General features: G+C 34.6%; 1 protein-coding gene across 5 annotated transcripts in view; it reads left to right on the top strand.

Annotated features, from left to right (window-relative positions):
* The window catches only part of RANBP17 (RAN binding protein 17), a 324,861-nt gene that overhangs the window by 55,968 nt on the left and 247,525 nt on the right, over nucleotides 1-21,368 (top strand). For all 5 annotated transcript variants that reach the window (XM_027605977.1, XM_027605978.1, XM_027605976.1 and 2 more), the window contains 2 exons: nucleotides 4,916-5,021; nucleotides 16,362-16,497. In XM_027605977.1, the coding sequence (XP_027461778.1) occupies nucleotides 4,916-5,021; nucleotides 16,362-16,497 (242 nt within the window). The remainder of the gene's footprint in view (nucleotides 1-4,915; nucleotides 5,022-16,361; nucleotides 16,498-21,368) is intronic.

Below are 21,368 nucleotides of genomic sequence, written 5' to 3'. Positions count from 1 at the left end.
TGAGTATAGGCAAAGACTACCTGGGGAATTGGATTTAAACAATTAGGGTCGTAAGATGAGTGTGTCAGAGCAAGAGAGGAGTTGAAGTGGTCAAGACAGAGATTTTGATGATTAAGGATTGAGCATAGAAGTGAAGCTACCTAAAAAAAAAAAAAAAAAAAGTGAAGCTACCTAAGCAGGATGGAGAAGACGTTAAGCTTGTAAGAGACTGAAGAAATGGCAGATCCCAAAAACTGTTAGTATTAATAAGAGATTAACAAAGTTGCAGGACACAGGATCAATAAAAATCAATAGTAGGCTTATAGATTGCCAATTAATCAAAACTGAAAATCAGTTCAATTTAAAATAGCATCAAAAAGAATAAAATACTTAGGTATAAGTTTAAAAAAAGAAGCATTATACTTAGACACTGACCGCTGTAAAACCATTGTCAAAAGAAATTAGAGATCTACATGTGGAGGCACCTATGGTCATGGATCGGAAGACTTAATATTGGTAAGATGACAATACTCCCCAAATTGACCTACAGATTCTACACAATCTCTGTTTAAGTCCCAGCTGGCTTCTTTGCAGGAATTGACACAGTGATCCTGAAATTCATAAGGAAATCCAGGAAACCCAGAATATTCAAAATAAGCTTGAAAAAGAATGAAGTTTAAAGATTCATACCTTCTGATTTCAAAATTTATTAAAAAGCAACAGTAATCAAGACTGTGGAATTGGCATGAAGATAGACATTAGATCAGTAAAATAGAATTGACAGTCCAGGAAATCCTCCAATTTATAATCATTTGCTCTTTGACAAGAGTGGCAAGACAATTCAGTGTCAAAAGGATAGTCTTTTTGACAAATGGTGCTGAGACAGTTGGATACCACATGCAAAGAATAAAGCTGAACCACTGTCTCCCACCATACACAAAAATTAAATCAAGATGAATCATAGACCTAAATGTAAGAGTTAAAACTATGAAACTCAGAAGAAAACATGAGTTTTGGTTGGGCAGTGATTTCTTAGATATGCACCAAAAGCTAAAGTGACAAAAGAAAAATTCAAAATTTGGACTACATCAGTTAAAAGTCTTAGACTACTTCAAAGGATACTATCAAGAAAGTGAAAATACAACCCAGAAAGTGGGAGGAAATATTTGCAAATTCTATATCTGATAAGGAACTTGCATCTACAATACATAAAGAACTCTTATAGCTCACTAATAAAAAAAACATAATTAAAAATGAGCAGAGGAGGGGTGCCTGGGTGCCTCAGTTAAGTGTCCAGTTCTTGGTTTCGGCTCACATTCCGATCTCAGGGTTGTGGGATTGAGCCCCGAGTTGGGCTCCACACTCAGTGCAGGGTCTGCTTGAGATTCTCTCTCCCTCACTTCCTCCTTCCTGCTCAGCCCTTCTCCCTGCTTGTTTGTGCTCTCTCTCTCTAATAAATAAAATCTTAAAAATGAGCAAAGGATTTGAATAGACTTTTCTCCAAAGACGATATGTAAATGGCCAGTAAGCATATGTGAAGATGGTCAACACCATTAGTCATCAGGGAAGGACATGTCATAATTACAAGATACCACTTTACATTCACTCAGATGGATATAATAAAAAAGACGGATAATAACAAGTGTTGAGAAGGATTTGGACCTTTATATTGCTGGTGGGAATGTAAAGTGGTACAGCTGCTTTGGAAAGCAGTTTAGCCCTTCCTCAAAATGTTAAAAATCTAGGTATCATATGACTCAGTAATTCCAATTCTAGGTATATCCAAGAGAAATTAAAACATATCCACATAAAAACTGCACAAATATTCATAGCAGTATTATTTTTTTAAGTTTTTATTTAAATTCCAGTTAGTTAACATACAGTATAATATTAGTTTTAGGTGTACAATATAGTGGTTGAACACTTCCCCATTCAGCACTCGGTGCTCATAACAAGTGCACTCCTTAATCCCCACCACCTGTTTAACTCCTCCCCTCACTCACCACCCCTCTGGTAACCATCAGTTTGTTCTCTATACTTAAGAGTCTGTTTCTTGGTTTGCCTCTTCCCCCCCCCTTTGCTCATTTGTTTTGATTCTTAAATTCCACATATGTGTGATCTCATGGTATTTGTCTGACTGACTTATTTCACTTAGCATAATACTCTTCCAGCTCCATTCATGTCATTGCAAATGGCAAGATTCCATTCTTTTTTATGGCTACTATTCCATCATATATATATAAATATATATATAAATAAATAAATAAATACATATATACACATACATACATATATATCCCCCATCTCTTCTTATCCATTCATCAGTCAGTAGACACTTGGGCTGCTTCTGAGTAGCAGCATTATTTTTAAAGCCAAAATGTAGAAACAACCCAAATGCTGATCAGCTGATGAATAGATAAATAAAATGTGATATGTCCAACAATGGAATTTTTTTTAGTATAGTTGACACACAGTGTTCCATTAGTTTCAGGTATATAGCATAGTAATTCAACTTCTCTATACCTTATGGTATCCTCACCACAAGTGTGGTTACCATGTGTGACCATACAATGGTATTATAGTTCATTGACTATAATCCCTATACTGTGCCTTTTATTCCCATGACTTATTCATTTCCATAACTGGAGGCTTGTGTTTCCCCCTCCCGTTCACCCATTTACCCCATCCTCCAACCCCCTCCCCTCTGGCAACCATCAGTTCAAACAATGGAATGGTTTTTTGTCTATAAAAAAATGAAGTACCAATATAAACTCCCAATAGGGATGATCCTTCAGCACATTATGCTAAGTGAAAGAAGACAGTTACAAAGACCACATGTTAAATGATTCTATTCAGATGAAATGTCCAGAATGGGAAAAATCTGAAGAGACATAAAGTAGATTAGTTACTTAGGGCTGGGGGTGGGGTTAAGGGGTATAGAGTGGAATTTCTTTTGGGAGAAATTGAAATATTCTAAAATTAGGTCATGGTGGTGGTTGTACAACCCTGTGAATTTATTAAAAAAATGAGTCATATACTTTAAGTGGGTGAATTGTATGGTATGTGAATTATATTTCAGTAAAATTGTTTAAAAAAGAAAGTGATAGGTTCATGTGTTAGCGATTCCCAGTAGAACAAAGGATTGTTGGAGTTGGAAGATTCATCTTTGTACGTATTGAAATTACTGCTGATTATGATAGAAATACTATTGGAAAAAGTGACAGCAAGCCTGAAACTAACATCTTCAAAAAATAAGGGAAAATAACCTGAGGGAGAGTAGATTATCGCAACCAGAAGGGGTATGTAGTAGTATAGTTTGATGACATGAGATGTAAAGCTGAGTGCTTTTATGATGGAGAGGGTGTATGTTTTGGAAGGGGAAATGAGGAACATCAAGAACACCTACTTCCATGTTGGAATCCTGAGATACAAGAGGTGTGGAAGAGAAATCACCTGAGAGGAAGTAGGGTCGTCAGGGGATAGTGTATGTTATTAATAGACTTTTATATTAGTCATAAAACAATTTTGAAATATATAGGTAACTTTCTTAATACCTTCAGTTTCCTACATGGGCTTTTTGTTCTGTTACTTTTTTTTAATGCTAATTATACGTATCTTGAAGCTTGAGTCTGTTTTATGAATTGCTTAATCAAATTGTTTTTACCGATTTGGCTGTTTGACATTGTTAATGTCCAAGGCTGCATAATTGGTCTGTTCTGATTTATTCATTGCTTTATGATAGAATAGGGGATGTGGATACTTGCCAAGTTGTATTTCTAACTTATAGGAAGTTTGTCACCTCACTAGGCTGATGTCTCTCCAGAAGTCAGAGGGAGTTGATAAGTGGTAATGATTGCTAGTATTCACAGTATGAATATAGGAAGAAAGTGCTCTTTTTCTGTAGGTATTTATCCTTCCTAAGTCTTCCAATAAGCACAGACATCTTTTTTTATGACTGTTCCAGTCAATACCTTGTAAAAAATACTTTAGTTCACTTGAGAAGGTTTCTCAATACAGAAATGTAATTGATTTTGGTAATATGAAATATCCTGGTCATCTTTGAAAAATCAGTCCCTAAAAATAGCACAAAATTTCTTTTTAGCAAGATAATTGGTATGTTGTTAATTATTCATAAAGGTCTTAAAATTTTTGGAGAATCTGATACATAGATCAGTGAATCTAGAGATGTAAAATAATAGGCTTAAATAAAAATTATTCAATAAATAACTCCATGTCTGAACCACTCAATTTTGGCTGCCCCAAAATAAGATTTGTGAAAACTGTAGATTCCATGTGTGCCACTGTTGTAAAGTTATTTAATCCCTTGCTAATATTGTCCACGAAGTTGATTTGGTCGTCAAACTATGTGATTTGAATGGTGACAGTCTTGGATTTTAAAAAGTTATGCATAAAAATACAAAGGCAATACATTTATTACCATCTATTATGGTTCAAGCAGAACTAATACTAAAAATGATCAGGCTGGTATAATCATGACATTGACCATTCAGAAAAGATGCTGCTCATTGGATCATATTAGTACTTACTAACAGCCCTGGATCTAGACATTACTTTTGGTGTTTTGTTACCAAATTTAATTTTAATCATAAGTCTTCACAGTAGATCTTATTTTCTCCATTTTTCAAATGAAAACCCTAAGATGTAAAGAGGTAAATAACTTAGACAAGATCACATAGCAAATTGTTTGAACTAGGATTTGAACATAGTTTTTTCTGGCTCTAAAGTCTGTCATTTTTACTGTTTTACTGCCTTGCTAAACTTAAAACCCACTCTCTACTCTGTCAGGGACTGAGTTCACAGTAGTTTATCACTTGTTTGGAAGAATAGATATTTTGCCAGTTTTAGAATTTTCTGCAAAATAAGCATTGTTTCTATCAATACTTCCTAAACATTTTTCTTTCTTGTTATATATTAGGACGTCTTGCATGGCTGGTATACTTAGTTGGGACAGTTGTTGGAGGAAGGTTAACATATACCAGTACAGATGAACATGATGCTATGGATGGAGAATTATCCTGCCGGTAAGTAATGGCCATAAAATTTACAGAAATTTACGAAGTAGTTAAGAAATTTAGTTATTGAACTGGTATTAAGAGTTAAAACATTTTGTACCTGGCCTTTTGAGGAAGGTATTATTTTCTTTTTATTGGTGAGAAAACCGGGGCGTAGAGGTTAACTGATTGGTAGAAGTCAAATCTCTAGTAAGTATTATAGTCAAATATATTTTAAACTTGTATTCAAATAGTGTGATGAAGATTTAGGTTGCTTTTTATGTCTTAGGACCTGATAAAGCAGGCAAAATTGCTGTGTATTGGGTGGTGGCAAAATTGGGGTGAAGTATATCTGGTCAAAAAGCAATGGATAGTCAATTACCCAATACAAGCTTTATTTATGATTGTTGACTAGATTTTTCACCTCATGACCATAGTCTTAATCAGAGGCAATGAATTACTTACCTTAACACTGAGGAAAATTCCTACATGTGAATAATACACGTGAGTTGGTTTTCTATATATTTTAATTTATTTTTTATAACATTTTTCTTTATAACTAAGTAATATATGTTTTTATTAAACACTTAACTATTTCAAATAAAAAGAAAAGTCATATATTAATTTGGAGATAACTATTTCTGTCATTTTGCTAAATACCTTTGAGTCTTTTTTAATTAATGCTTGAGGGTATATGTACATTATATGTGTCTTTTTTAACATTTTTTGAACAAAAATTATATTATACTATAATACTGTTTTGTAAACTAAAATGGAGATAATAATACCTAATTCATTTTGGGCTATTATAAGGATTAAATGAGTTAATATTTTTAAGATTCTTAGGACAATGCCTGGCAAATAGTAAGCACTGTATTAGCAAACACCCCTCTCCCACCAACCCCCCGCCGCAAACACTTTTTTTTTAAATCAAGCACAATACTATGAACATTTTACTTAGACATTAAATATTCTAAGCTGTACCATAATTTTTTTTTTAAAGATTATTTATTTGAGAGAGACAGAGATAGCAAGAGAGAGCACAGGTGGTGGGGAAGGAGAGGGAGAAGCAGGCTCCCCGGTGAGCAGGGAGCCCAACGTGGGGCTCAATCCAGGACCCTGGGACCATGCTCTGAGCCGAAGGCCGACGCTTAACTGACTGAGCCACCCAGGCACCCCAGCTGTACCATAATTTAAACATACCCCAGTTTTTGGAATTTTAGGTTGTTTCTCAATTTTTCTATATTGTAAACTGCTTTGAGTTGAATGTTCTTTTATTTTTATTTTTTATTTTTTTTTAAAGATTTTATTTATTTATTTGACAGAGAGAGTGAGAGAACAGAAGCAGGGGGAACAGTAGAGGGAGAGGGAGAAGCAGACTCCCCGCCAAGCAGGGAGCCTGATGCAGGGCTCGATCCCAGGACCCTGAGATCGTAACCTGAGCCGAAGGCAGACGCTTAACCATCTGAGCCACCCAGGCACCCCAGAGATGGATGTTCTTTTAGTTATATCTTTGTGTAGGTCAAAATAATTTCATTAGAGTTAATTCCTAAAGGCTGAATAGCTGGTTGAATGGTCTGCAGCACTTTAAAGAGTCACCATATGACCTTCTGGAAGAATTGTACCAGTTTATTCTCTGAACTCAGAGGCTCTGAGACTTAACCATTTTTTCTGCAGTTGAACACTAGATAATAGGATTCTTATCTTTGCCAGTTTATAGATAACAAATGCCTTGTCTTGATTTCTATTGCTTTGGTTACAAGTGGTGTCAAATATTTTTTCCATTTCAATTTTTCCCAATTGTATTTTCTCTTTGTGGTTTTTAAATATATATAGATTGTATCATTTAGCTGCTTTTCTTTTGTGATTATCTTTCTTAATTTATCTATAAGAACTCAGGGTATATCAAAATCTTAATATTTAGTATTCATTCTAAAGATGTTTTCTCCATGTTTTTAATTTGTTTTAGAAATTTTTCTTTTAATGGATTTCAATATTTATATATTGAGATCTGTGAATTTTTCCCTTCATATTTTCCCCTTTGTTCATGCTTACTTAGAAAGGTTGTTCTACATCTAGATAATAAAAATATTCACCTAGATTTTCTTCTAGTTCTTTTATGGTTTCATGGTTTTTATGGTTTTATGGTTTTTATATTTAATTTTTAATACATTTGACATTTGTTTTATATACTTTTTCCAAAGTTTCTATTGTGTTAACCAGTTAATGCAAACCCCACCCTTTACTGACTTGAAATGCTGCTTATATCTACACAAAATTCTTAGGTCTTTTTCTGAGCCTTTCATTCTTTTCCACTGATCTTAGAAGTCTGTTTTCCTCCATCTAGAATAGAAATATAAGGGAAGTAGTACATTGCTTCTTATTAAGGCTGTGGTCATGAAGTAAAAAATCTAGTCAATGATCATAAACAAAGCTTGTATTGGGTAACTGACTGTCCATTGCTTTTTGACCAGATATATGTCACCTCAATTTTGCCACCACCCAATGAATACCACTATCACCAAAGTCCTTAAAATTATTAGACCTAGTTGTGGCATTTTCCTTCTTTACTATTCTTAAATATATCCCTGAGTATTTAATAAATTTGTTGCCATTCTGAATAGAAATTTTCTCTTCATTTCATACTCTTTTTAACCTTTAAACTAGCCCTTGTTTTAGTGAAGCTTGAGTCTGAATGGAACATAAATATTTTTAGCTTTCCTTAGATTTATTTCTAGTATCAAATAACTTTATGAATGGGGGCATTCTTAGAATGCTTTCGTTAATTTTAAACAGTAAATAAAAAAAAAAAAAAAATAAACAGTAAATAATTTACCTCTGTGCCATCTTTTAATGTAACATTACATAATTTAGTAAAGTGAAAAGTAAGTATACTTTTTGCTGTAGTTAGTTTGATTTTTGAAAGTTTTCATCATCAAGTAGAGAAATACCCACTGGCATTATTTTCCTGAGAAATATATAACAGGAAATAAACAAAAGCAGGTGTCTGTTTGCTAAGGAAATAAACAAAAGCAGGTGTATTTTTGCCAAGTACAAAATTTTAATTTTTTCTTTAAGCAACAAACATATTTAACTTTAAATAAGATTTGATTTGTGTTTTAGCCATTCCCTAGAAAACAAAGTGTTAGGTGAAGTTTATGGTCTAAGGCTTTATTGGGGGTGGGGAGAACAGTGCATTTTCAAGGAAGAAAAAATGAAGGAAAAGGAAGAGTGAGAGAATAAGAGAAAACAGAGTCAGTGCTCCTAATTCACAGTTCTCATTTTTGCAGATTTGTGTACTTGCTAAAATTTATTTGTAATCCCAAAGCCAATACTCATGGTGCTACTGCAGTCGTTTTTGGATATGTGCTTGGTGGTGAAAAATTTGAGTTGCCTGATACCCACTTTCCCAGCTGAGATTGAACAGATACTCTGCCTTCTTGTTTCTTACTCTCATGCTGTAAATAAGTGTCCCTTTCATTGTGTGTTTAGTGCCATATATCTCACATTTTTGTGCTTTTTGTTAGTGGTTTTGCTGTTTTACAGTGGCCCCTGATATAGTGCTGTAGTGCTTTCTAGTGTTCCTAAGCACAACAACAAAGCTGTAAAGTACCTTACAGAGAGAATGTATATGTTAGGTAAGCCTCATTTAGGCACAACTTGTTGTGCTATTGGCCATGAGTCAATGTTAATGAATCAACAGTATAGTAAATAAGATGTCTTTATTTTATTTATTTATTTATTTATTTATTTATTTTAGGATTTTATTTATTTGACAGAGAGAGAGATCACAAGTAGGCAGACAGGCAGGGAGAGGGAGAGGGAGAAGCAGGCTCCCTGCTGAGCAGGGAGCCCAAAATGGGGCTCGATCCCAGGACACTGGGATCATGACCCGAGCTGAAGGCAGCCGCTCAACCAACTGAGCCACCAGGCACCCCTAAATAAGATGTCTTGAAAGAGAAACACAGATAAAACAAAGTTATGTGTTGATTGGTTGATGAAAATATTGTGACCGGAGTTCCTCAGGAACCTAACCCTGTGTCTCCTCTGGGAACTCAGTGGTTCAATATTCACTCATTCACTTTTCACAATGCCTTTTTAGGACATAACTACCATGAATACTGAGAATCACATCTATAAGGTGGTACATCACACACCTGGTTGCTCCCTGTTATAGGAGTTTTCCCCAGAGGCCACATGAAACCACTGTGTTTGAAAACATTCCATGATGATGTGGGAAGATGGGGGACTGTGGGCAAGCCATTTTTCTATTTCCTTACTTCTGTGTCCCATTTCTTTTTTTTTTCATTAAATTTTTTTAATTTATCAATTTTATACATGTAGATCTAATTCATTCATTTTAATAGTCATACAATATCAATTGAATGAATATGGCACAGTTTATTTCCCTGTTGATAGACATTTGTATTGTTTCTTTTTTTATTATTATTATGTAATGTTAACCACCATACATTACATCATTAGTTTTTGATGTAGTGTTCCATGATTCATTGTTTGCGTATAACACCCAGTGCTCCATTCAGTACGTGCCCTCTTTAATACCGATCACCAGGCTAACCCATCCCCCCATCCCCCTCCCCTCTAGAACCCTCAGTTTGTTTCTCAGAGTCCATAGTCTCTCATGATTCATCTCCCCCTCCGATTTCCCCCCTTCATTCTTCCCTTCCTGCTATCTTTTTTTTTTTTTTTAAACATATAATGTATTATTTGTTTCAGAGGTACGGGTGTGTGATTCAACAGTCTTACACAATTCACAGCGCTCACCATAGCACATACCCTCCCCGGTGTCTATCACCCAGCCACCCCATGCCTCCCATCCCCCACCACTCCAGAAACCCTCAGTTTGTTTCCTGAGATTAAGAATTCCTCATATTAGTGTGTCCCATTTCTTATTGAAGTCTACTCCTGGGGTATTTAACTTTTTCATACTTCATAGCTGTGTTCCCTGGCCTCTTTGAGGTGCTGTTGGGGAAGCCAGAGCTTCTGTTGGTCCTGCTGAATTGGGACATAGGGGCTGGAACTGTCATAGACCTCTCTTCTCCCCTGGGTGAGGATTTACAGCTGCAGGAACTTTGTGAATTTTTACTGGAGCTATAAGGCAAATAGTTGAGGCCAGGGGTGGGGTGAGAGGTAGTGGTGAGGTTGGTGGGTATGTAAACAGGGCTAAGCAGATTCAAAGTGGGGCATTGAAAAAACATAAATATGTGTTTTAAAATATTGAGATTTTAAATTGAGTAAGAATGATGTTTTATGTAGAATTTTAAAATACCAATTTCATATGAAGAAGTTCTAAGTAACTGGAACCATAATACTGTTGCCTTCTATGTGTTGTTATATGATACCTTTCTAACTCCTGGGAGAACACTACCAGATTGGAAGATTGTGAAGCTTCTACCAAAAACCTATATGCTATTTTATCAGGAAAAGGTTAATATTCATAAAAACTCCCAATATTGTGATCATTTTAATTAAAACATGTTACTTAAACATATTTAAATATGCTTCTTTTAACTTAGCAAATGAATTTATTTGTGCTCAGGCTATGCAATTCTAAATAAATAAAAATAATTTTGTAGTCATTTCAGTTTCATTCATCATTACCAGAATGTAAACCTCTTGAGAGTTTACCCAGAGATTTTGTTTTATTCATCCTGTATCCCTTCAGTTTGCTCATGCTAGTAGACTGGCTGCTTCTTTCAGGCTTATTTCTCTTGGTTATGCCACCCTCCATCTCTCCTTGTTTCTCTGACCTGTTCATCTCCCCGTCGTCCCTTATCATTCATTGAAACCTTTGACAGCTAGCTCAGAGTTTTGTTGTCTTCCCCAAACTCTGCTATCTTATGGATGACTTCAACTTCTTTCCCATGAGATCATGTTACTCTACTCTTCTCTATTTATAAGCTTCCAGTGGCTTCCTGTCACACTTGAGACAAATTCCAGCGTCCTGGTCATGGCTCAGAGCTTCCTGTACTACCTCTCTGCCTTTGTTTCCTACCCTTTCTCATTCAGCTCCTGGCCTCCTTGCTGTGCTTTGAGTGTTCCCAATATATCCTCACTTTAGGGCCTTTGCACTTCTCTTCTGCTGGGAATGCTTTCTTCTAAATGTTTATATAGTCCTCCTTCACTTTAGTCAGGTCTCTACACAGCTGTCTCTTCCTGCTCTGACTTCCCAATCCAAAATAACATCCTTATCCTAGTTCATTGTCTTCATAATACTTACTACCTCTTGATGTTTATTTGTTCATTTCACTAGAGTAAGGGAACGAATAAGCTTTATCTGCTTGGTTCACTGCTGTATTATCTCATCTGCCTGGCAAAACCTTAATCCTGAAGGAATTCAGAGTTTTCTCCTATTTGTTGAGTGATAATAAAAGAAATTGTACACCTCTGTATATAGGTACCATTTGTCAATTAAGGTATCATTTTTACCTCAGCTGAGCCCTCAGCATTGCTCAGTGATTCTCTGTTTAGTAATTCTTGTCTTCTGACTTCCAGATACGTGTTGAACTGTTTCACTTACATGTTCTGTAAGTCATGTGTCTTCAATTCAGTAACTAAAACTAAACTCCTCTCTTCCTTCCCCTTCCACCCCTGACTCTCTTCACGTGTTTCATCACCGTCCACTCATTTGTCTAAGCCTGCATCCCAGGAGTTATCCTTAACTTTTCCTTTTATCTCTCTCCAACATCCATGTAGTCTTCATCTTCAAATCCTGTCAGTTCTACCTTCTAGTTAGGCCAGTTAGTCAAGTTGTTTCTATCTCCCCTGCCATTTTAGCTCCTATCATCTTTCATATGGGTTCATGCTGCAGTTTTAAATAGATACCTTGCTTCCTCTCTGGCTTTCTGAAGTACAGATCTGATTATGTCAGTGCTTTGCTCAAACTCTGTAATGCTTTCCATTGCTATTGGGATTAAAATCAACATGGCTCATCAGGTTCTTCATGATCTGGCTCCTGCCTGTCTCATTAGCCTCATCTCCTGCCGCTGATTGCTTTATAGCCATTTAACTTTTTTCAGCTCTTATATGAGCCATGCTTTTTCTTCCCTCTCTAGTTAGGCTTTCTCCTTTCTCTCAACACACTCTTTCTTTGCCCTGTTCCATCCTAGAATATTATGAATCTTCGCTAATTTCTTTGCATTGTTTATTCTAGCATTTGTCATTCTTTATTTTAATGGCTAGTTTTATGTCTTTCCCTGTATAGACTATAGATATCTGGAGGACTGGGAATGTCTATATCTTGTTCACTGTTATATTCTGGACTTCTAATGCACACCTGCCATATAGTAGGCCCTCAAATATTTGTTGACCGAATGAATACTTATTTATTTGGATAGGTAGGGGAATATAAACAACTGAGTATCCAAAATCCATTTCTTTGAATTTGAAATGGTGTGCTTATACTTGGACCAAATTATTTAATGATGTATTTGTCTTTTTATTCCCTCTGTGCTCTTTACCAAAAATAATTTAACAAAATGAAAAAAATGTAGGACAATAAATTGAAACTGAAAGTGAATATTATATATGCAATACAAGCTTTGGTCTTAAGTACTTTTCAAGGTGGCCACAGATCTTTGAAGGGCACTGTGGCAGAGACTACTAGCTGTACAGTGTCTCTTCCTCCCTTCTTTTGAAGTAATAGGATACCTGATTCTTTTGCCAGGCATGTGGCTACCTGAATAAAGACTAGATTTACTAGACTCTCTTGCAGCTAGGTGTGGTTAAGTGATTGTGTTCTAGGCAGATGTGGTATGTGCAAGACATGGACAAAATGGGTGGATCTGAAGTACCCATCATCAACCAGAAAGTGATTGTGTGAATGGAGGCAAGTATAACAACACGATGAAAGGCACCTGATTCTCTGGCACACCCGTGGACCACTAGCTAGTCCTGGAGCGCTGTCTTAGATATTTGCCTGAGAGAGAAATAAATATCTATATTGTTTAAGCCATGATTATTTGGACTTTAGGCTGTTACAGCTGAACTTCTTGTACAGCTACCAAAACTTCTTTGACAAATGGATCCTGGACCCTGCTGGGGACTCTTTCCTGCTTTCCTGCTGGGATGCCATTTCCTCTTAGGCAAATGCAAATCACCAGCTTCCCTTGAGTTATAAAGGCATCCCAACAAACTGTCTTCTGGTTTCACATCTTCCTAGGGTTTTGGAATGTATGTTATAAAAAGGAAATAAAAGTAAAGGAGCAAGTACATAGAATCAACAAAGAGCTAGAGTAGGAAAAGGGAGGTCCCACTCAGTAAAGAATTAAAAAAAAAAAGATATGTCTATTTAAGTCACGTGAAATATCACCTGGATCTAGACATAGTTTGAGGCATATATCTATTTATTTAAAAATTACTCCAACTATCTGCTAATTCAGAAATACCCAGACTGAAAGTCAGCTTTGTCACTCCTCTCAAAATTATAGAACAGACACATCTTAGGGAAAAAAAAACTCTAGCAACCTGGCTACAGTAATCTAATTCTTAAATTTGTCCTTCAGTAAGTTTCCCTTCATAAATTTTAATGGTATTAAAGATATTTGGTAAATGAAGGTTACTTTTAAATAATATAGGAAATCATAACCATAAAATGGTTTTCAACATATTATTTCATAACACTTTGGCAACAAGTACCAACTTTTTTCTTTTTTTTTATTATTTCTTAAAGATTGTTATTTATTTATTTATTTTGACAAAGGGAGTGCAAGGAGGAGCAGGGGGGGAGTGAGAGGGACAAGCAGATTTCCCTCTGAGTTCAGAGCCTGACTTGGGGCTCAATCCCAGGACCCCAAGATCATAACCTGAGCTTATCCCAGAAACCAACAGTCAGACGCTTAACTGACTCAGCCATCCAGGCGTCCCACAAGTCCCAACTTTTTAAAAGTTCATACACTATAACCTAGACACTCTGTAGAATTCTTTGGAAGTAGGGAAGAGGGCAATAGTTATATTTCCCTGAAATATGAATTTACATTCAGAATGAGATGCTTAAATTTTGAGATAGTCTTTAATATTTTATATCCATTAAAAATAATGTTTTGGAAAAATATTAAATAATATGAAAAAGATAATTGATCAAGATATATTTATTGGGACTGATCGCCGGAATAGAACACAAGGTCCGGTAAAGTAATCTGAATGCATAAATGAACCCAGTGTATATGATAAGGGATTTGGTTGAAATGGTGAGTAAAAGATAGACTATATAAGAAAGAAATGGTGTTGAAGCACCTGGCTAAAATGGGGAAAATGGGAAAAAATGTTGATCCATACCTCACAAAATATGTTCAAGATAAGTTCAAATGTGTCAGAGAGGTAAATGTAAAAAAAAAAAAACAAAAAAAACCCCTCAGATTTAGCTAAGACCTTGTTAGTATGCATAATCCATTTAAAAAATTGATGAAAGGGGTGCCCAGGTGGCTCAGTCGGTTAAGCATTGAACTCTTGGTTTTGGCTCAGATCATGATCTCGTGGGTGGTGAGATTGAGCCCCAAGTCTGGCTCTGCACTTAGCGGGGGGTCTGCTTGAAGATTCTCTCCCTCTGCACTCACCCCCCACTCATGTGTTCTCTCTCTAAAAGAAATAAATAAATCTTAAAAAAATGAGTGAAAATTTTATATAACAAAACTTCTCCGTAGCATTAAAAAACACCATAATCAAAGTCAAGAGACAAATGAAAACTGAGGAAAAATATTTACAGCTGAATCAAAGGCAAAGGACTCAGTTTTCTAATATATAAAGAATTTGTAGAAGTCAACAATAAAAAGACAACCCAGTAGGAAGAATTGGCAAAGGATATGGACAAATATGTCACAGACAAGGACATATATATGCCTTAAAAACATGGAAAAATTTAAACCTCACATACATGAAAGAATGCAAAATAAAACTGCGCTGAGATGCCATTTTTCAGATTCCAATGAATTTTAGAGTTTATCATCTGAATTATCTGAGTGTATATAGACACTTATAGACTGATGATAAGAATATAAATTGTTTCAATTTCTATGGAGAGCAATTTATTAATAGGATCAACAGTATACAAATTTATGTTCTTTAAACTAGTGGTTTTACTTTTAGAAGTGTGTGTTATAATTACAGGTGTGAAAATGATGTGTACAAGATGGTTAATTGCAGCATTTTTGCAACAGCAAAAAATTTTAAGCCGTGCCCATGTGTAGGAGAATGTTTGAAAATATAATGGTATATTCATGTAATAAAATGTTAAACAACTGCAATAGAGAATGAGGAAGTTCTTAATAGCTGACATGGAAAGATCTGTAAGATAGTTAAATGGAAAAGGCTAGGTTTGGAATCATAAGTATAGTATGTTCCATATGTTGAAAGGAGTTGGGAGGAGAATATATAGTCATATTTCCCTGTATATACATTTAAAAAAATCTCTAGAAGGACATATAAACTGTTAACAGCATATGTATATGTTCCTGTGTGCATGCACGGAAGGAAGTGTACAGGTCGGGGCTAGACATAGCTGCCTTTGTGCAGTTAGAAAAAAGAAGAAAAAGGTGCTGGTCCTCAACAACCTCTACATCTTGGCCTTTAAAAAAGATGATTCTAATAAGCTGATTTTGTTAACATCAGGCACTTGGCAGCCATCCACTGGAAATTTTTAATGAAAATAGGTAATACAAGGATTTCTCTTTTGAAAACTCTAGACTGAGCTTTTCATTATATTGAATTACATTTTTTCTCTAGGAAATTTGACTTAACCTTCAGTTAATTTATGATTATCTGGTAATAATAGTTGTGTACTTGTATTAAAAATACTTGATTTTATTAAGATCACCTTGTAAATTATTCCAGATAAAATTTTTATTTTTCATTGAAAATATGACCCCCAAATATATAATTATATAAAAATATAAGGTTTATTGAAAAAGTAAAATACAAAACTATACATTCAATATCATTTTTCTTTTACCAAAATTTTATATAGATATATTAATTTATATCTGTATATGTTATATATAGTTATAGGTATTTACTTATATATATGCATAATATTTATATGTGTATGTCATGCATTTATATATAAATTTTTAATGAAATAATAAGTATGTCCTTGTAGGTTTCTGTGTATGTACACGTATGTGTATGTCTTAGGAAAAAGACTAGAAGGAATTAGGGACTTAGACCAAATTGTAGTATCTCATAGTACTCTCTTAGTAGTAAGATTTCAGATGTTTTTAAAAATATTACCTTTATATGCTTTTGTATTTTTCGACATTTTACAGTGATTATATATTATATTACACTGACAATAAATGTTTTAATGTTGTTTCTCCAAGAACTTTTACTGAAGCTTTTTTTCTCCTTCATGAAAAGAGTTTTTCAGCTTATATCTTTAATGGATACCGGATTGCCTCAGTGTTCTAATGAGAAAATAGAGCTTGCAATTCTGTGGTTCTTGGATCAGTTTCGTAAAACGTATGTTGGCGATCAACTTCAAAGAACCTCAAAGGTAGGTTTTTACTAGAGATTTTTTTTAAAAATGTTACCGAAAATGAAGAGAGATGTTCACAAATAGTAGCTTTAAGCTGAATGATATATTTAGGTAATTTCTACCTAAGAAATTTAATTGATCAATTGAAATCGATTGATTAATTGGCACTGAAGGCAACGTGAGATTAATTTGCTTGTTTTATGTCTAGATTTACCATTTTCTTTGAAGATTGGCAGAGTTAGTGAATATTTTTTATGTGACTAGTCATTAAATAATTAAGATTATTTTAAACACTTTAATAGATTTTGCCCTATATTTTTTTCAAGGTTTAAAACAAAAGATTTACTCTTTTAGGAGTTCTGGGATTTTTGGGGCACTTATTTTTGTGGTTTCCAGTAAATTTTTCGCTCATTGCTTGGCATTTTTACATGATAACTGATGAGGACCTGGAGAGCTAGACATGTCTTTGAGAGACCACAGTTAAATCACCTTAACATAGAGGACACTCGTAGTATGATGATTGAAAGTTTAGCATCAACAAATTTAGATGAATTGACCTTAAGACATAATGAGGGATTAGTGAGGGCATTTATGTGAACCCTAACCGGATATTTAGTAGTACTTGTGACACTGAGTAAGATCTATGAGGTTTTCTTCTTCTGAAATAGTAACTCTTTCCAAGCCTTCTCTGTAAGAAGTCCTAAGGATAGTCTTATCTCCTTTGGATTTATAGCTTCTGTTAGTAACATTGAAGGATTTCTTACTTGAAATATTTAGAATAAGCTTTTTATATTGAACTGTGCTTTTTTTCCCCATGGGAAATTTAGCATAACCTTCAATATGTTTATGATTTTCTGTTCATAATAGTTGTATAATAGTGGGAAAAATTTTTGTTTGATTTTGTTAATATCATCCTTTAGTTTATCTTTGCTTTTTAAGAAAATGATATAGCTTGATGCGTCCTTTGTCAAATATATTGTGATATTTTATTGCCATTTCAATAAAATTTTCTTAGAATTTAGGTGCCATTGAACGAGACCATTAGGGAGAAAAAGGAGTAAGTAGAAATAAATGTTTTAGTTTGATAGTAAGACACATTAGAGTCAGACAAAAATTACATGATATGAAATTTATACAGGGTACCTCTTTCTAAAATCCCAGTTGTGTTACTTGAAGGCTGAGAATAAATCGAATTATGATAAATTGTCTTATTTTAAATGTACTCAGAGAGTTTGATATTTTGCTTTCACAAAAGTGAATACTCTTCAGACATTACTAATCCAATATTTGTTTGGTCTGGGTGTTAAATCAGAATAGTACAACATGGAGTGAAAAGCCTTCATATTAATTGTATTTAAAATACTTGGAAAATGATATGTAAAATGACACTAGTTGTTCACATCAATGGGATTTAGAAATTTTTTTCCAAAATTTTTATTTGTATTAAAAAAAGAAGAAAAAATATATATGGGAGTTTTAGATATCAAGAAACAGGTCACAGAAAAATACAGACATATTTATATATCTTTTAATACAAAGTAATTGTGGAAAAAAGTAAATTATAGAAGGTCAGTTTTTCTTTTTTGAAAGAGCTTACATATTAGGAAAAAATGAACATATCATCAGACTGGTATTGATTCTTTCATTATAATTTAACATTTTTGGTGTATGCACCTAATGCTGTTTTTTTCAAAGAGTGTTTAGTCCTACAGTGACTTTATTTCTAAGGCATTCCTGCTGCACAGTCCTAAAGGGAAGCCAGAGCTTTCTGCTTTCCTTTTCTCTGGCTTGTCTGCCAATCTGCCTTTATAGGAGCCTCGAGGAGGTTTTTGGGGGGGTCCTTGATAACGTGCCCTGGCACTCCTCTAGGAACTCTTCACACTCCTTCTAGTCCTTACAGTAACCCTGCAAGGTTGGTATTATTTTGTTGTTTTGCTTTTTCAAAGTTGGTATTATGGTTCCCATTTTACAAATGAAACAGACCATCTAAGACATTTATTAAGTTCTCTACAACTAGTTTTCTGGCAACCAACCAAGGAAGACCAGATGGAAAATATTTTTTTGGGGGTGAGTATATTGTCACATTCCAAACTGTGGCAAAAAAAGGGGAGAGTGTTAGATACTAGTAGGCAAAAAATATTTAGTGTGCACTTATTTTTTTTATCAGGAACTGTACTAAACACTCTTAAGCATTATCTCATTTAATTCAATCATACAGAGCATGACTTACAAAGTTCTTCCCAGTCTTTTTTCTACGTATGTCACCAGTTTCATGTTCAGTCCTTCATACTTGTACTGCATACTTTATGTGTACTAAACTTTTTTCAGCTCCTTCAACAGTTTATTTTCTCTGCCGATTCTGGGTCTTTGGACAAAATGTTTCCTCTGCCTAGAACATTATTTATTTTAAATCAAATTTCCACCTGCCTTACTCTCCTGACTCCTGCTTTATCTTTCATATCAGATACCCCATCCTTTAGGATGACCTCCTTAAATTCTGGAAGAGTTCCTTTTTCTCTGCGTTCTCTAGCACCCTATTTTAGCATTATTACCCTGCATTGTAATTGTTTGTTAGCAAAACATATATTGACTATAATTTGGGTTAGGACTGTCTCTGCCTTTTTTATTATCACTTCCAAGTGCCCGGCATATTGCTCATATGCTTTCTGCTAGATAATGGTTGAATGTATTTATTTAGTAGAATTCCATAGGTTTTGGGCCTAGATCTCATGCATAATACATTCATGTGATAAAGGCTATGTTCTTGAGTTGGAAAATGATGCTGACTTTAGTGAAATTTTAAAGAAGGTATACTGCTAAGCATCTTTAAGCAAATTTTTACATATGCATAAGTGCTTCAGGAACCCAGGTGGAATCATTGAGGAATCCTAAGTGATGTATAAAATAGAAGTATGTGCTATAAATGAGAAAGAAGAGTCATAAATGGTAGCTGTAGGCATTTATTGAAGAAATAGTCTGTGTCCAGGATTTCACATAGCACTTGACAGGCATCTAATTTCACCTCACAGAGACCGGTGGGAATAGTTGTTTTTATTAACACTCTACCCACCCCTTCTTACAGATTTGGAAACTGAGGTTTGGAATGGTTAATTAATGTGTTTAAGTGGTTGAATCTGGATTTGAACCCAGGATACCTGATAACAGAGCCTGTGTTGCTGATCACTTTGCTGCATTGCCTCCTGCTGGATCTTTAATATTAAACAGGTCTTTCAGTCTCAGTAGGTCTTACTTAATCTCCTGAAACCCATTCCACCTATTGTCCAGTTTTGAGGAGGAATGACTGTGAACCCAAAATTTCCACTTTGTTCTTACTTCTTATATCTGATCTGTCACCTGATCTTGCTGATTTTATTTTCTTAATCTCTCTCAGCTTCACTCTTTTCTCAGGCCCTCAGGTTTTATCCTTATTGGTACTGCTTGTCATTTCTCACTGGACTTCAAAAGTCTTCTGACTGTCCTCTTTGTTTCCTTTTTTGCCTTTTCCCCACTTCAGTCCATTTTCCATACTGCCACCAAAGTCATCTTTTCTTCAGTAGAAAACCAGAGAGAATAATGTAAGGAACACTCATACACCCACCATACAGCTTTGTCAGATCTGAATGCTTTGCTGTATTTGCTTCAGATCTGTATATTTTTAAATGAAACATTAATGGCCTGTTCTTGCTCTGATTCTGCCCCCAAAGTAACCATTAATTATCCTAAATTTAGTGTTATTTTCATGCATGATTTTCTTCTATTCCCATGTTTCTATGTATTTATAACAAAACATAGCACTGTTAACTTTATAGAAAATTAGTATGCAGAAACTTGCCGTTTTTGATCAACATTATTTTTGAGATTTATTCATGGTGATACATATAGTCCTAATTTATTTTAGTTATTGAATGGTATTACAATATATTACTCTGCCATTACATACTCGTTTTTCTGTTAATATATGTTAGATTGTTTCCAGTTTTAAAGATTATAGAAAATCCTGCAGTAAACATCCTAATACCTTTTCCTCATTCATGTGTATGAGTGTCTTGAAGGTAAATACTGGGAGTGGAATTGGTGGGCTGTAGACTACATATCTTCAGCTTTACAAGATATTATCAAGTTACCCTCCTAAGTGTTTGGATAGTTTATTCTCCCTCTCCCAGCACAGTATGTGTTGCCGTATGTTGTCTCAATGCTTGTTTTTGTCAGACTTTAAAATTTGCAGAATTTCTCTGCTTGAAATTCTTACTGGTTTCTCATTATGTATCAGATAAGCTCCTTATTATGGTCAGGTTTTTCCTACCTTTGCAACCTTTTCTTTTGACACTGCATTCTACTATGTGACCTGTTTTGTGTGTGCTACACTTCTTTCCCTCTTGCCTATTCCTACTTATTATCCAATGAATATTAATAAGTAACCACTGCATATTAAGACCAGGGATAAATGGCAAATGGGATGGTCCATCTCTCCACTAAGTTTGTAATTAAAGAGGAAGATGGGCAAATGAAAAATAATAAAATTTACCCCCACTTATATATTGAAATGGTATATAAATAAGGAAAAGTCAGACTGTTACATAAAGGATGCTAGACTTTTGGTTATATCTATGTAAAAATTTGGATTATTATTTCACAGCATACAAAAATCAAATCTAAGTTAGTCAGTGAATCTTAGTGTGAAAAGCAGGAGATTGTGATTTAGGGATAGGAAGGATTTTTTTTTTTTAAGGCCTAAAAAAGCCCAAACTCTAAATGCAAAGGTTGATTAATTCTACCCATATTAAAAATAAAAATTTCTGCAGCTCAAAATACACAATAAACAAAATAAAAAGACAAGCTAGAGATAGGATAAGACCCTATACTTACCTTAAAGAGAATCAATATTCAGT

This window comes from Zalophus californianus, chromosome 5, assembly GCF_009762305.2.
Source record: "Zalophus californianus isolate mZalCal1 chromosome 5, mZalCal1.pri.v2, whole genome shotgun sequence".
Taxonomy (NCBI): domain Eukaryota; kingdom Metazoa; phylum Chordata; class Mammalia; order Carnivora; family Otariidae; genus Zalophus; species Zalophus californianus.
Note: the sequence above shows the minus strand (reverse complement) of the source record. Positions and strands in the feature narration are given on the sequence as shown.